This window comes from Mustelus asterias, chromosome 3, assembly GCF_964213995.1.
Source record: "Mustelus asterias chromosome 3, sMusAst1.hap1.1, whole genome shotgun sequence".
In the NCBI taxonomy this organism is placed as follows: Eukaryota; Metazoa; Chordata; class Chondrichthyes; order Carcharhiniformes; family Triakidae; genus Mustelus; species Mustelus asterias.
In genome coordinates, this window is record NC_135803.1 from 29,737,433 (window position 1) to 29,750,041 (window position 12,609).

Here is a 12,609-nt window from a genome sequence, read left to right on the forward strand (position 1 = left end):
AGATGGACCTTCATGACAATTGATGATAGTTTCATGGTCGCCATTATTGTGATTGCTGGATCAGTGACATTATCATTGTGCCACCATCTCCCCATATGAATGATGAAACCTATGTGAACTATGAAGGGAGCAGTGCTGCCTGTCTCTGGAGAATTGACCTAAATCTGATACTGAATGAATTTCTTTCCTTATGTTCATGAGTGACCTGTATACCATGCAGTTTAGGAGTCCTGCCCACAGTGTGGAGATTTACAAGCGGTGGTTGCAGAGTCTTACATTGACCAGTATTTTTCGCTGAGATTTTCAAACTGAATCCCACCTCCTATTCAGCCTGAGTTGGTCTTTTCTATCGCAAGGACGTATCCCGGGGACTTCTCAAGTTTTGAATATCTCGCCCTAAAAGGAAGCTGTCAGTTGCAAACTGAATCCAGCAAAAATAGTGTTAGTATTTGATTTAAACCTGTAACCAGTGAAACTTGCAAAAACTAGGCTTAGTACAAGGAAACTTCTGACAGCTTTTAAAGTGCTAGATTTAAAGAAACAGGTACTGAACTAGAATTAGACAAAATATTTCAATTTTTTTTCAATGCGACCAGCTTTTCTTTGGCTCAGGAGAGGCAGCCAGTTTATCGGTATATTACAACTATCCCTGTAGTAGAAAATCTGCAAGTTTAACAACTTTATTTTTACTTCATTTTCAGTTGTTTGCATTTGATTATTCTAATATAAATTAATTGCAAATAAAGCTCATAATAAACACTCCCACAGCATTTTTGGTATTTAACATAGTTGATACAATTTTTTGATTTAGCTTAATTTTAAATATGTAGCAAAATGTATAAGATGTTCAAAGCTTTATAGGAATATTTTGATAAGTAACTCACCGTTGGGGGCGGCACAGTGACACAGTGGTTAGCACTGCTGCTTCACGGCGCCAGGGACCCGGGTTCGATTCCCGGTTTGGGTCGCTGTCTGTGTGGAGTTTGCATATTCTCCCCGTGTCTGCATGGGTTTCCTCCGGTGCTCCGGTGTCCTCCTACAGTCCAAAGATGTGCGCAATAGGTGGATTAGCCATGTTAAATTCCCCCTTAGTTCATGGGGTTATGGGGATAGGGCCTAAGTGGCATTGTGGTTGGTGCATAGCCGATGGGCTCAATGGCCTCCTTCTGCGCTGTAGGATTCTATGATCAGATGTGGGAGCCCTGCAGTATGAGTAAATATAAAATGGTAAAAACCATGGACACCCATTAACTTTATTCTGTTTACAGATTATTCATCAGCATTTGCCAATCATTTTGCCATGGACATTCTGTAATCTGTTTCTTCAGGCCTTCAACTTGTCTGCAGAGTGCTAAACACAGAAGCTATATGTTGAAGAACTGGAAACAGGCCAACAGGAAGTCTGAATGTGATGCTGTTGGTTCTGACTGCAACAAGAAAATTGAAGAGAAATCAAATAAAAAGGCAACAGCATTTTCCAGCTCCTCCAACAGCATGAAACCATCTAGAAAGGGATTGAGAAAGGAACCGAGTCATAATGACTCCGTTCAGAAAGAAGCATTGAATCTCCATGCTAAGGAAAGAAGAAAAGTGAAAGAGATCACTCCAGGATTGGATGAGGGAGAGTTGTCCAAACTTAGCAACAGTAAAAAGAGGAAAGTTGAACAGCAGACTAAGGTCGCTCCCTCAAGTGAGGGAAATCTGTTGGAAAGTATTAAAAAGTCCCATTTGTCCACGGCACCATCAGTGGAAGAATTTAGTTATAACAAAAACCGAGTTCATCTTCTTTCTAAAACAGAGAGCATCAGGGAGAACTGTCAGGGAATTATTTACTGGATGTCCCGAGATCAACGAGTACAGGGTAGGTTACTTTGGGAGTTGGAGGTTGTCATCTTCATACAGACATTTTAAATGTGACACGTTGCCAGTTTCACCATCATAAAATGTCACAAAGTTTGGAATAATAAAGAACAAAGAACAGTACAGCACAGGAAACAGGCCGTTCGGCCCTCCAAGCCTGTGCCGCTCCTTGGTCCAACTAGACCAATCGTTTGTATCCCTCCATTCCCAGGCTGCTCATGTGACTATCCAGGTAAGTCTTAAACGATGTCAGCATGCCTGCCTCCACCACCCTACTTGGCAGCGCATTCCAGGCCCCCACCACCCTCTGTGTAAAAAAACATCCCTCTAATATCTGAGTTATACTTCGCCCCTCTCACCTTGAGCCCGTGACCCCTCGTGAACGTCACTTCGGATCTGGGAAAAAGCTTCCCACTGTTCACCCTATCTATCCCCTTCATAATCTTGTACACCTCTATTAGATCTCCCCTCATTCTCCGTCTTTCCAGGGAGAACAACCCCAGTTTACCCAATCTCTCCTCATAGCTAAGACCCTCCATACCAGGGAACATCCTGGTAAACCTTCTCTGCACTCTCTCTAACGCCTCCACGTCCTCCTGGTAGTGCGGCGACCAGAACTGGACGCAGTACTCCAAATGTGGCCTAACCAGCGTTCTATACAGCTGCATCATCAGACTCCAGCTTTTATACTCTATACCCCGTCCTATAAAGGCAAGCATACCATATGCCTTCTTCACCACCTTCTCCACCTGTAATATAATTTCTAGAACGAATCTCATAACTAAACATATTTTAATAATTAATATCTTATTTTCAATTGATTTATATATACTTTACATTCAACGTACATCCTATAATGGTGTGCATATATTGCCACCAATTATTCAGGGGTGCATAACTTATTCAGTGTGCTGACATCATCTATCTTCTATCCTTCAATCAGACAGGATTCTCATCCAAGTTATTTATCCTCTTCCTTCTCTTTCTCCTTGTGCATTGCTCTCTGTTGGCTGGGCATTTATTTTTATTGATGATAAAGGGCACTTCATTTCCTGACACCTTACATTATTTATCTGTATTTTATTGAAAGCTCCAATGGTTATTTGCCATAATATTTCATGTAAACACTTGTTGGCGTACATTCATGTGTAACAATGAAGTTTAAGTTTAAATTTGGCTTCTATTGTGTTTGGACAAATAGATAAAGTCTATGAGAGGACAAACCTATTTCTAGCTGTACATAATAATATGGTTAATTTTAAAATTAAAACAGTATCAAAAGGGTTTTGGTGAGATTGTTGTCCAGTTCCAATTTCACTGATTTACCCAAAAATCTAACCTGTAAACAATCTTTCTTTTAACATTGATTTGATTCCAGAGTAGTGTCATTACGAAAAATATCATCTTGCTGACCAAGGGAATAATTTATTCCCACAGATAACTGGGCTTTCTTATATGCACAGTGGCTGGCTCTTAAGCAGAAACTCCCACTCCATGTCTGCTTTTGCCTGGTGCCCAAGTTCCTAGATGCTACCATCCGCCATTTTGGTTTCATGCTGAGGGGACTTCAGGAGGTTGCTGAGGTAAATATTCTCATGTATTCTGTGTTTGATTGAAATCTTGTACCGGTATTTTTCAAATCTCTGAATATGTGTGATGGATGGACTCTAGGAGAAGGATAATGATGTCAAGGAGATTATGCAACCGACACCTGTCTTGATTTTAAGTGATGGTGAAATAATACACAAATTTGGCTTGAAGAGACAAGATGGTGGAACAGTGCTTTTCACTTGTATGATTGCACACATGCAACAGACAGTACCTTTATTATACACTACAAATATAAAGTTCCAGCTTTTATGAAGTGGTAGCTCTGAATCAGAAGACTGACCTTTCGAGTCCCACTAGAGACCAGAGCACAAAGTCCAAGCTGACTTTTCAGAGCATTACTAAAGGAATATTTTACTGCTTGAGGTGAAAGATTACAGTTCAATCTGCCCTCTCTGCTGGATATAAAAGTTCCCATGACACTATATTTAAAAATAAAGGAGTTTGCCCAGTGTCCTGGCCAAAATTAATCTTTCAACCAACACCAAACAATTTAACTGCTCTTTCAGCTCATTGCTGTTGGCAAATGTGGCAAAACATTAAATGTAAAATATTTTCCATAGTTTACAAATCCCCACACACCCTGGCCCACCCAAACTCTACAACCTTCTGAACCCCTTATCCCCTCTTACAATCACTCCTCTAACTCGGGCCTCCCACTCTTCCACCTCACCCTCTCAAAGGCCTTCAGGAACCTTAGCGTTACTATTGGGAACCCCCTTCCCAAATCTTTCCTCTCAAACCACATCTCTTTCATCAAGTTTTCACTGAGCATATTTTCCCCCGACAAAGATTTCCACTCATGTTCTCTGCTCAAACTACCTTGGGATTTTTTCTGCATTTGAGAGTAATGCAGGCTGTTGCTGTCGCCCGTTGATGATAATGCCACATTATCACGAGGTGATCAGGGAGCAGAGAACTACCAAGGCTGTATTTATCGTCCGTTCTTAGTTTCCCCAGAGGCATTGGATCCTTTATTGTAGCAATTTGTTTTTACAACTCGATGATTTGTTTTGAGAGAGGGCAAAATGAATCAAGTGTGTATTGTGGGACTGTAGTCACATGTGACTGGACCAGGTAAGGATGTTACATTTTCTTCCCTGAATGGGATTAGAACCAGTTCAATATTGACATCAATGAAGGCTATATTTTTTCTTCTGGTGATTTTTGTCTAAAACCTGAAGAAAAATGTAACGATTGGAATAAATTCCTTCTTCGAGCCTTTTATAGTTTAAAGAGAGAAGAATGGAGAAAAAACTTTGAACAGGAGTGGGAGAAAAAGAAATAGCGCTGGTGAATTTGGCAAGTCAGAATATGAAACACTGACTTTTCTCGCCCTCATTGACAGTATTGCTGACTTTACTTTGCAGGAGTGCAAGCAACTGAATATTTCTTTCCATCTACTCGTTGGACTTGCTAAAGACGTGTTGCCAGAATTTGTTAAAGAAAACAACATTGGAGGTGTGGTTACAGATTTCTCCCCATTGCATCCTCCACTTCAGTGGGTCGAAAATGTGAGACAGAACCTACCGGAAGATTTACAATTTGTCCAGGTATTTGCATATTTCTTTTCCTTCCAATTGATCTTTTGAATGGTTACAGTAAATAACTGAAATTTGCATAGACAATGCACCTGCGTCATGTCAACACTATGAGGCTCACACTGACAATGGGAACATTGCAGTTTGTGATCTTCCATGCAGAATTTCTCAAAGGAACATCTGTGTTCTGAAAAAACATGGATCTAATTATTATACAGCATAAAATCTTGACATCTGTCATCACAGGAGCTTTAATTGTGAAGAATACCATTTCAGTATAAGATCTCTCCTTCAACTAACAATTTAAAAAACTTACCTGGTAAATATCTCATTGCTGTTGGTGAGACCTCGCGATGCACAAATTGATTGTCGTGCTCTCTACAATGCAACACTGACCACACTTCAAAAGTTGCAAAGTACTTTTGGAAGTTCTCAGACCTTAAATGTGTTATATAAATGCGAGTTTTTCTTTTCTTTGTTGTATTACACTACAATATAGAACTTCCCATCTCCATCCGAAAGCCTAAATCTCCATTTATTGCCAGGATACTTAAGCAGACCAGTAAGTTTCAGTGCAAAATGTTAAAGTTTATCACACTCTCTAGAACAGATTAGAAGAGGGAAAGTGCACTGGCAGTTCAGTTTTAACAAAAATCTACAGGATCAGAAAATAATTTGTATACCTGTTTTCCAGTCTTTCTCCAGTTGTATTTTTCTACATTGATTCACTGCCTTCCTGAGAAATTGTCCCACACATTCACCACCCTCCTATGTAAAGTAGTTAAACCTGAACTGTAAGAGTACCTTCCCTCTTCTTAGCTGATTTCAGAAGGTCTGACAAACTTGAAACATACTGCAGCTAAATTTATCAGTTTGCTTAAGGATCCTGCAGTACTTTAAACAGGATGTGGAGATGCCGGCGTTGGACTGGGGTGAACACAGTAAGAGTTTTAACAACACCAGGTTAAAGTCCAACAGGTGTATTTGGTAGCAAATACCATTATATACTGATAGCAAATACTGATAGCCAAGTTCTGCACACATGAGGACGGCCGAAACCGGGATGTTGGATTTATGTCACATTATCAGTAACCCCCACAGCTTGCCTCCTGGACTTGCGGGCTGTCCTGTCTGGAGACAATACACATCTCTTTAACCTGTGCTTAATGCTCCCTCCACCCACATTGTCTGTATCTTTAAGATCTGGTTGGCTGTAGGGATTCACATTCTAATCAGTATTCTGTAACTTGATTTTGTGTCTCTGTGCCCTGTTTGAGAGCACATTTCCACTCCATCTGACGAAGGAGCAGCGCTCCGAAAGCTAATGGTATTTGCTACCAAATAAACCTGTTGGACTTTAACCTGGTGTTGTTAAAACTCTTACTTACTTTAAAAAGCCCAGACTAGAGGAGCTTTTAATCATTTGTTTAATGGTCCCTTGGATGCTCTTCTCCTTGGACTGTCTCTCGGATTTGAGAATGACTTGGATCCACTCTGGTTTGATGCATTCTGAGATGGTTGATAAGTCCAATGTGTGGTCAGGGTCTCTGTCACATGTGGGTTGGGTGGTGCTTGAAGGGTTGGATAGATGGGTTGTATGGAGGCCTTGCATACAACAGGATTTCACCCTATATATGATCTGAATACTTTACTTTCAGCGACCTGCTCTGTGGCCCAATATGTTATTTCACAATCGTGTAATTCAGGAGTGTAACAATAGCAGCTCCTTATGATGTGAGCTGAAAGTCATGCCTTTCACACTGCCATCATGGGGTTCTGAAATGTTTTTGAAGGCAGACTGGGAAAGATTTAGTGAGACAAGACCAGACATGAATTATTTAAGGTGAAAGCAAATTCCACTTACTTCACTCAATCTTCTTGAAAGTGCTTTTTGTGGGCTGATTTATTCAAAGCAGCTCTCATAATCTGACCCCTGTAGCCCTTTTGTTTAAAATCTGAATGGTCATAAAAATAATTTCCATTATTTTTGTTAATTTTGACCTCTAGAAGCTGAAGGGCAGCGTCTCTGATATTTTTATGTTCAGTAAGCCATCCTGGAATTCACAACTGGTGTCGCAAAAATTGACTATAACCTCCCAAAAGCAGAGACTCAGCAGGAATCTAGTCATGTACTCTCATGAAGAAATTATTCTCACTACAATGGGTGTGAACATTTGTTGGTCACCTAAGGTGAGTATGTAATCCATAGCCAATGCCTGTCTCACAGCATTAGCTCATCGAGCTTCCCATTTTTGAAACATGTACAACATTTTATCAAACCAAAACATTTCAATGTAATTCATCCCAAATCCACTCTGCAGAACCCAAGAAGGAAAAAGATACAGACACAATTGCCTTCTCTTGCAATTCGGCCAACGTTGTCTACCTGATACACTGCAAGAAAGGATGTCCCGAGGCATGGTACATTGGGGAAACTATGCAGACGCTGCGACAACGGATGAATGAACACTGCTCGACAATCACCAGGCAAGACTGTTCTCTTCCTGTTGGGGAGCACTTCAGCGGTCACGGGCATTCGGCCTCTGATATTCGGGTAAGCGTTCTCCAAGGCGGCCTTCGCGACACACGACAGCGCAGAGTCGTTGAGCAGAAACTGATAGCCAAGTTCCGCACACACGAGGATGGCCTCAACCGGGATATTGGGTTCATGTCACACTATTTGTAACTCCCACAGTTGCGTGGACCTGCAGAGTTTCACTGGCTGTCTTGTCTGGAGACAATACACATCTTTTTAGCCTGTCTTGATGCTCTCTCCACTCACATTGTTTCGTTTCTTAAAGACTTGATTAGTTGTAAGTATTCGCATTCCAACCATTTTTCATGTAAATTGAGTCTGTGTCTTTCTAAGCTCTGTTTGTGAACAGAATTCCCACTCACCTGAAGAAGGGGCTTAGAGCTCCGAAGGCTTGTGTGGCTTTTGCTACCAAATAAACCTGTTGGACTTTAACCTGGTGTTGTTAAACTTCTTACTATCCTTGCTATAGCAAAGTGAGCAGAATTTTATACTATACTCAAGGTTTAGCTTTTAGCTGTGCCAGTATTATGCATGGATACATTACCTCCTGTGATTTGTGTTGTATGTCCCAAGACCTGGTTAATGCTGCTTACTGTTGCTGTGCATTGTTTTTGGTAACTAAATGTTAAATTCAACTAGATGTAACTTTTTAAGTATATATATCTCTATTGTGCAAAGAATAGACCAGTAATTTGGCCATATTCCCTAGATTTGGAGATGCAATTCACCTTTCGTAGAGGAACAGAAACTGACTAAATTCCAGACTATATATAAGAAAGCATTGCAACACAAAGAATGCTTTTATAACTTGTTTCCCTTATTCTTTTTATAATGTGTAGACATTTTGCTTACGGTGTTTAGGTTGATGCTCACAATATTGTGCCCTGCTGGGTAGCCTCAAAGAAACAAGAATACAGTGCCAGGACAATCAGGAAGAAAATTCATGACAAACTCCCCCAATTCCTGACAGACTTTCCTCCAATTGTCCAGCATCCTTATACTTCTCCCCTGAAAGCACAGGTTGGTATCTTGGTATACTTAATCTCGAAGCTCATCGACTTAATTAAAACAGTGGAAAATACAAAAACAGTTAATGTCTTAACTCCACAATTAAGAATCCAGTGATGGTAACTGGAAACAGAAGTAGTTTTGAGTCTGTACTGGTTTGTAATTATTACTGTCTGAGAAGTCAGTAATATAACACCAGGAATCTGCATAATCATTTTTTTTTTAATGCAAAATTGGAACAAAAGTGGGCCATTTGACCCCTTGGGCCTGCTCTGCTATTCAATAAGATCACGCTGATTTGTTCGTATTTCAAATTCCATTTCCTATATCAACAAAAAAATACATCAGCTGAGCACTAAAAAAGGCTGCTATTTTATTTTGAAAGGTGATTCACAAATTTCTATTATATTTCGTTCCAGTTTGCAGGTCAATTTTATCACTGGAAATTAATTCATTGGGATGATTGCGTGACAAACCCTCTCTGCCTACAGTTCAATTCTAACGAGTTCTCCTCGTATTGAGATTCCATTTGTTTGAAGTTGCTTATCATAGAATAGAAACCCGACAGCACAGAAAGAGGCCATTCGGCCCATCGAGTCTGCACCGACCACAATCCCACCCAGGCCCTACCCCCATATCCCGACATATTTACCCACTAATCCCTCTTACTTACGCATCTCAGGACACTAAGGGCAATTTTAGCATGGCCAATCAACCTAACCCGCACATCTCTGGACTTAGCTAAAGTAACCCATGCCCAAGCAAGAGAGTTGTGCCTTTCACTATGACACCAGGTGATAAAGTGGGAGAGATTCCTAATTAGCCATGTGATAGAAAGTTGGAGCCGATGTATAACTCCAGACTGCAACATGCATGTAAACGTGCATGTTGACGCAACAACTTTGACTCCCTGAGCCAACATTCACCACCACCATGTGATTAAAATATCTGATAGTTGCGTATTTGCTCTCTATGTTCACTAAAGATTTGATTATTATAAATAATCGGTCAATTATAACTTTTGTTTGTTTTGCGATTACCTTGCCAGTTGATTGATTGGGCTGCGGCCTATGCAAGCCTTCAAGTGGACCGCACAGTTAAGGAAGTTGACTGGGCCAAACCAGGGACTGCAGCAGGTCTAACTAGATTGCAGTCATTCATCAAGGAACAGCTCCAGCACTTCAGCACAGACAGAAACAACCCAAAGAAAACTGCCTTGAGTAATATGTCGCCATGGTTTCACTTTGGTGAGTGTCCAAGAAGATTTAACTTTGGGAAACCTTGGATTTTTTTTTCTCATCTCAAAAGAAGCATTTCAGTTTGGGGAAAGGAAACTAATGACTGACCTCTAACCCTCTCTTCATCCACATATCCGTGTAGCGATAATGTACATTCCCCATTCTCTGTAATTGTTATTTTAATTCCATGGATTTAACTTATAATCAACATTATAATATTAATCCAAATGCTGTCTTGAGACAATAGTCAAAACTGGTAACATGTGAAAATTAGCATTGAACAGAATACAGGCATATTAATAGAAAAATGGCTGGGGCAAAGAGTAGGGGTAAAAGGTATTTTGTTTGAATTAGAAAGTAGGATATAGGTACCATGCCCCATTATCTACACTAAGCATCTGTTTTGTTTCCCACTTATGTAAAAGTTTTGAAAAATTACACAGAGAGGAATGATTTTTAAAGTTAAACTGAAACCAAATTGGGGGTTTGGCAAATTGAGGAAGATTACAGCAGGCTAGATAGGTTAGCAAAATGAGCAGATAGATGGTACATGATGTATAATACAAAGAAATGTGAAGTAGTACATATTGGAATTTTTAAAAAGTAGTACAAGAGAGAATAACTTAACTGGCAAGACTTGCAGGTGTGGAGGGACTGATGCATGTATATAAGATTTGCAAATAATATGCTGTGTTTTATGAAGAAGAGCATTAAAAATGATGGTGGATCTGTACAAGTGGGCCATGGTTGGAATATGGCACATGCCTAATGGTCACCCAAGAGAGAGGATATTAAAGCCCTGGGAAGAGTAAAGTGTAGATTCACATAAATTATACCAGGATTGAGAAGTTAAAGTTATGAAGAAAGGTTTGAACAATTGGAGCTTTCCAATCGAAGGTTAAAGGTATATGTATTAAAAGGTTTTTAAAATTGTCAGAGTTTTGCGAGAGTGATATATGAAAAATAGTTTTCATTGTTTGGCAAATCTATAAGATGTGGGCAGAGGCTGTGAATCATAACTAGAAGATCAAAGGTGTATTTAAAAACTCCGTTTCACACATTAGATTCACCACTGTGATAGGAACTATGACATCATTTAAATGGGAGTTGAATAAACATTTTGAAAAGGAGTATTAAAGGATGAAGGGAACAGACAAATAAATTAGATTATGTTAGAAACCTCCAATTTGTGTTGGAAACTAATGTTAGTTTATGGGGCCAAATGGCCTCCTTCCATGTTGGACTCTGTAAAAGCATGGAATTTTACCGCTGCCCCAGATTACCGTAAGGCAGTCCTGAAATAATATCTTCAATGATTCTCAGGATATCTCAATCTCCTTTTGCAGGTCAGGTTTCAGTTCAGCGAGCAATCCTGGAGATAAGGAAATACCGCAATGTATTCAAGGACAGTGTGGACAGTTTTATCGAAGAAGCTGTGGTACGGCGGGAGCTGGCGGACAATTTTTGTTTTTATAATAAACAGTATGACAAGATTGAAGGTGAGGAGTGGCCTTGTTTCATATCAACTCAACTCATATCAAGTAGCCTCCACCCTCCCTGCCAAATCTGGGAATAGTATATCTAAATGTGTCCTTAAATGGAATTCCATTAGTGACTCTGCTGACATGATCCTCGTTGTCACAGTTGGAGTTGTGTTATAAGACAGCAAAAAGCTGGCAATATGTAAAGGTAAATGTCTATTGACTTGTTTCTTCATTGAAGTCTTGAAAGTTTGCATAGCACATTCCAGTAACCCATTTCAGGTTGGGTGGTAACATGCTGACCTAACATGGCGAATACCATTTGATTTTACAAAGTTCTGAAACTCCTCCGCTGTGAAGGATGTGCCATTATCTGATCCTAAGAACTCCAGGATCCTATGACTGGCAAAGATTTTTTTTCTCAATTTGTCAATGGTGGAGCTGCCATCATGGACTTCATCAACTGGACATCCAGCCACTTCGAGTATGCGTCCACTAATATTAGAAGCATGTGGTCCATAAACATCTATGTATTCTTGTCCAGGGTCTGCCTGGTCAGTCCCAAGGGTGCAGAGTAGCTGACGGTGGCAGGGTCTGCTGAGCTTGACAGCTGGGGCATTGTCTAACCATCCTTTCTATTTCTCCAGTCAGGCCTGGCCATCACACACAACTTCTGGCTAGTGCTTTCATTTTGCTTCTATCTGGATGTAGGTCGTGCAGCTCTTGCAACAAGAGATGTCTTCCTTGGGGTAGGGCAATAACCCTAGCCCCTAACAACACCATCCTGTCTTCACAGGTTATCTCCATCCTCCTTCGTAGGTAGGGTTTAAGCAGCTCTGACTTCTTATATCGCCACCCTTGCATGACCATTTTCTTCTCTTTCGACAATACAGAGTCTCTTTCTGTCCACGTGTTTCACTGAGACCAGCAAAGTCTCGAATATACACAGTACCAACACTATTTCTTGTGGAACCGTCAGTGATGCCACTGTCTGTGGTATTTGATATGTGTTCCTGGGTAATGCTGAAAAGTATAATTGTACGCAGCCAAGAATGACCGAAAGTTTTTCTTGGCCTTTGAATTGTACTCTCAGCAGTAATAGAGGACATCATTGAAACTTCTGGAATGAGCATACACAACCACCATGAGCAATGTTCCCTCAAATAGACCAGTGAAGTCAACATGGATGCATTTCCAAGGGTTTTCTGGCCAATTCTATGAATAGAGGGGTGTCAACTGAGGCATGTTTCTCACACTCTGACATGAAGAACAAGATCTTGCATGGGCTTTAATATCTTGGTTTAGGCCAGGGTACCAAAAGTAACTTCTTGCATTTG

At 40.4% G+C, this 12,609-nt stretch overlaps 1 protein-coding gene across 1 annotated transcript; it reads left to right on the plus strand.

Moving 5' to 3' along the window:
- The first annotated feature begins 1,323 nt into the window (after positions 1-1,323).
- On the plus strand, positions 1,324-12,371 carry LOC144491793 (deoxyribodipyrimidine photo-lyase-like). The gene is made up of 7 exons (XM_078210089.1): positions 1,324-1,861; positions 3,298-3,443; positions 4,839-5,021; positions 8,407-8,565; positions 9,602-9,800; positions 11,138-11,290; positions 12,319-12,371. Exons 1-7 carry the CDS (start codon positions 1,369-1,371, stop codon positions 12,369-12,371), a joined length of 1,386 nt encoding a protein of 461 aa, XP_078066215.1. The 5' UTR covers positions 1,324-1,368.
- The last annotated feature ends 238 nt before the right edge of the window (positions 12,372-12,609 follow it).

Coding starts and splice junctions, on each gene's coding strand:
- LOC144491793 (XM_078210089.1), top strand. CDS start 1,369: ATGTTGAAGAACTGGAAACAGGCCAACAGGAAGTCTGAATGTGATGCT. Junction 3,444..4,838: donor GACTTCAGGAGGTTGCTGAG/GTAAATATTCTC, acceptor TTTACTTTGCAG/GAGTGCAAGCAACTGAATAT. Junction 8,566..9,601: donor CTTCTCCCCTGAAAGCACAG/GTTGGTATCTTG, acceptor TTACCTTGCCAG/TTGATTGATTGGGCTGCGGC.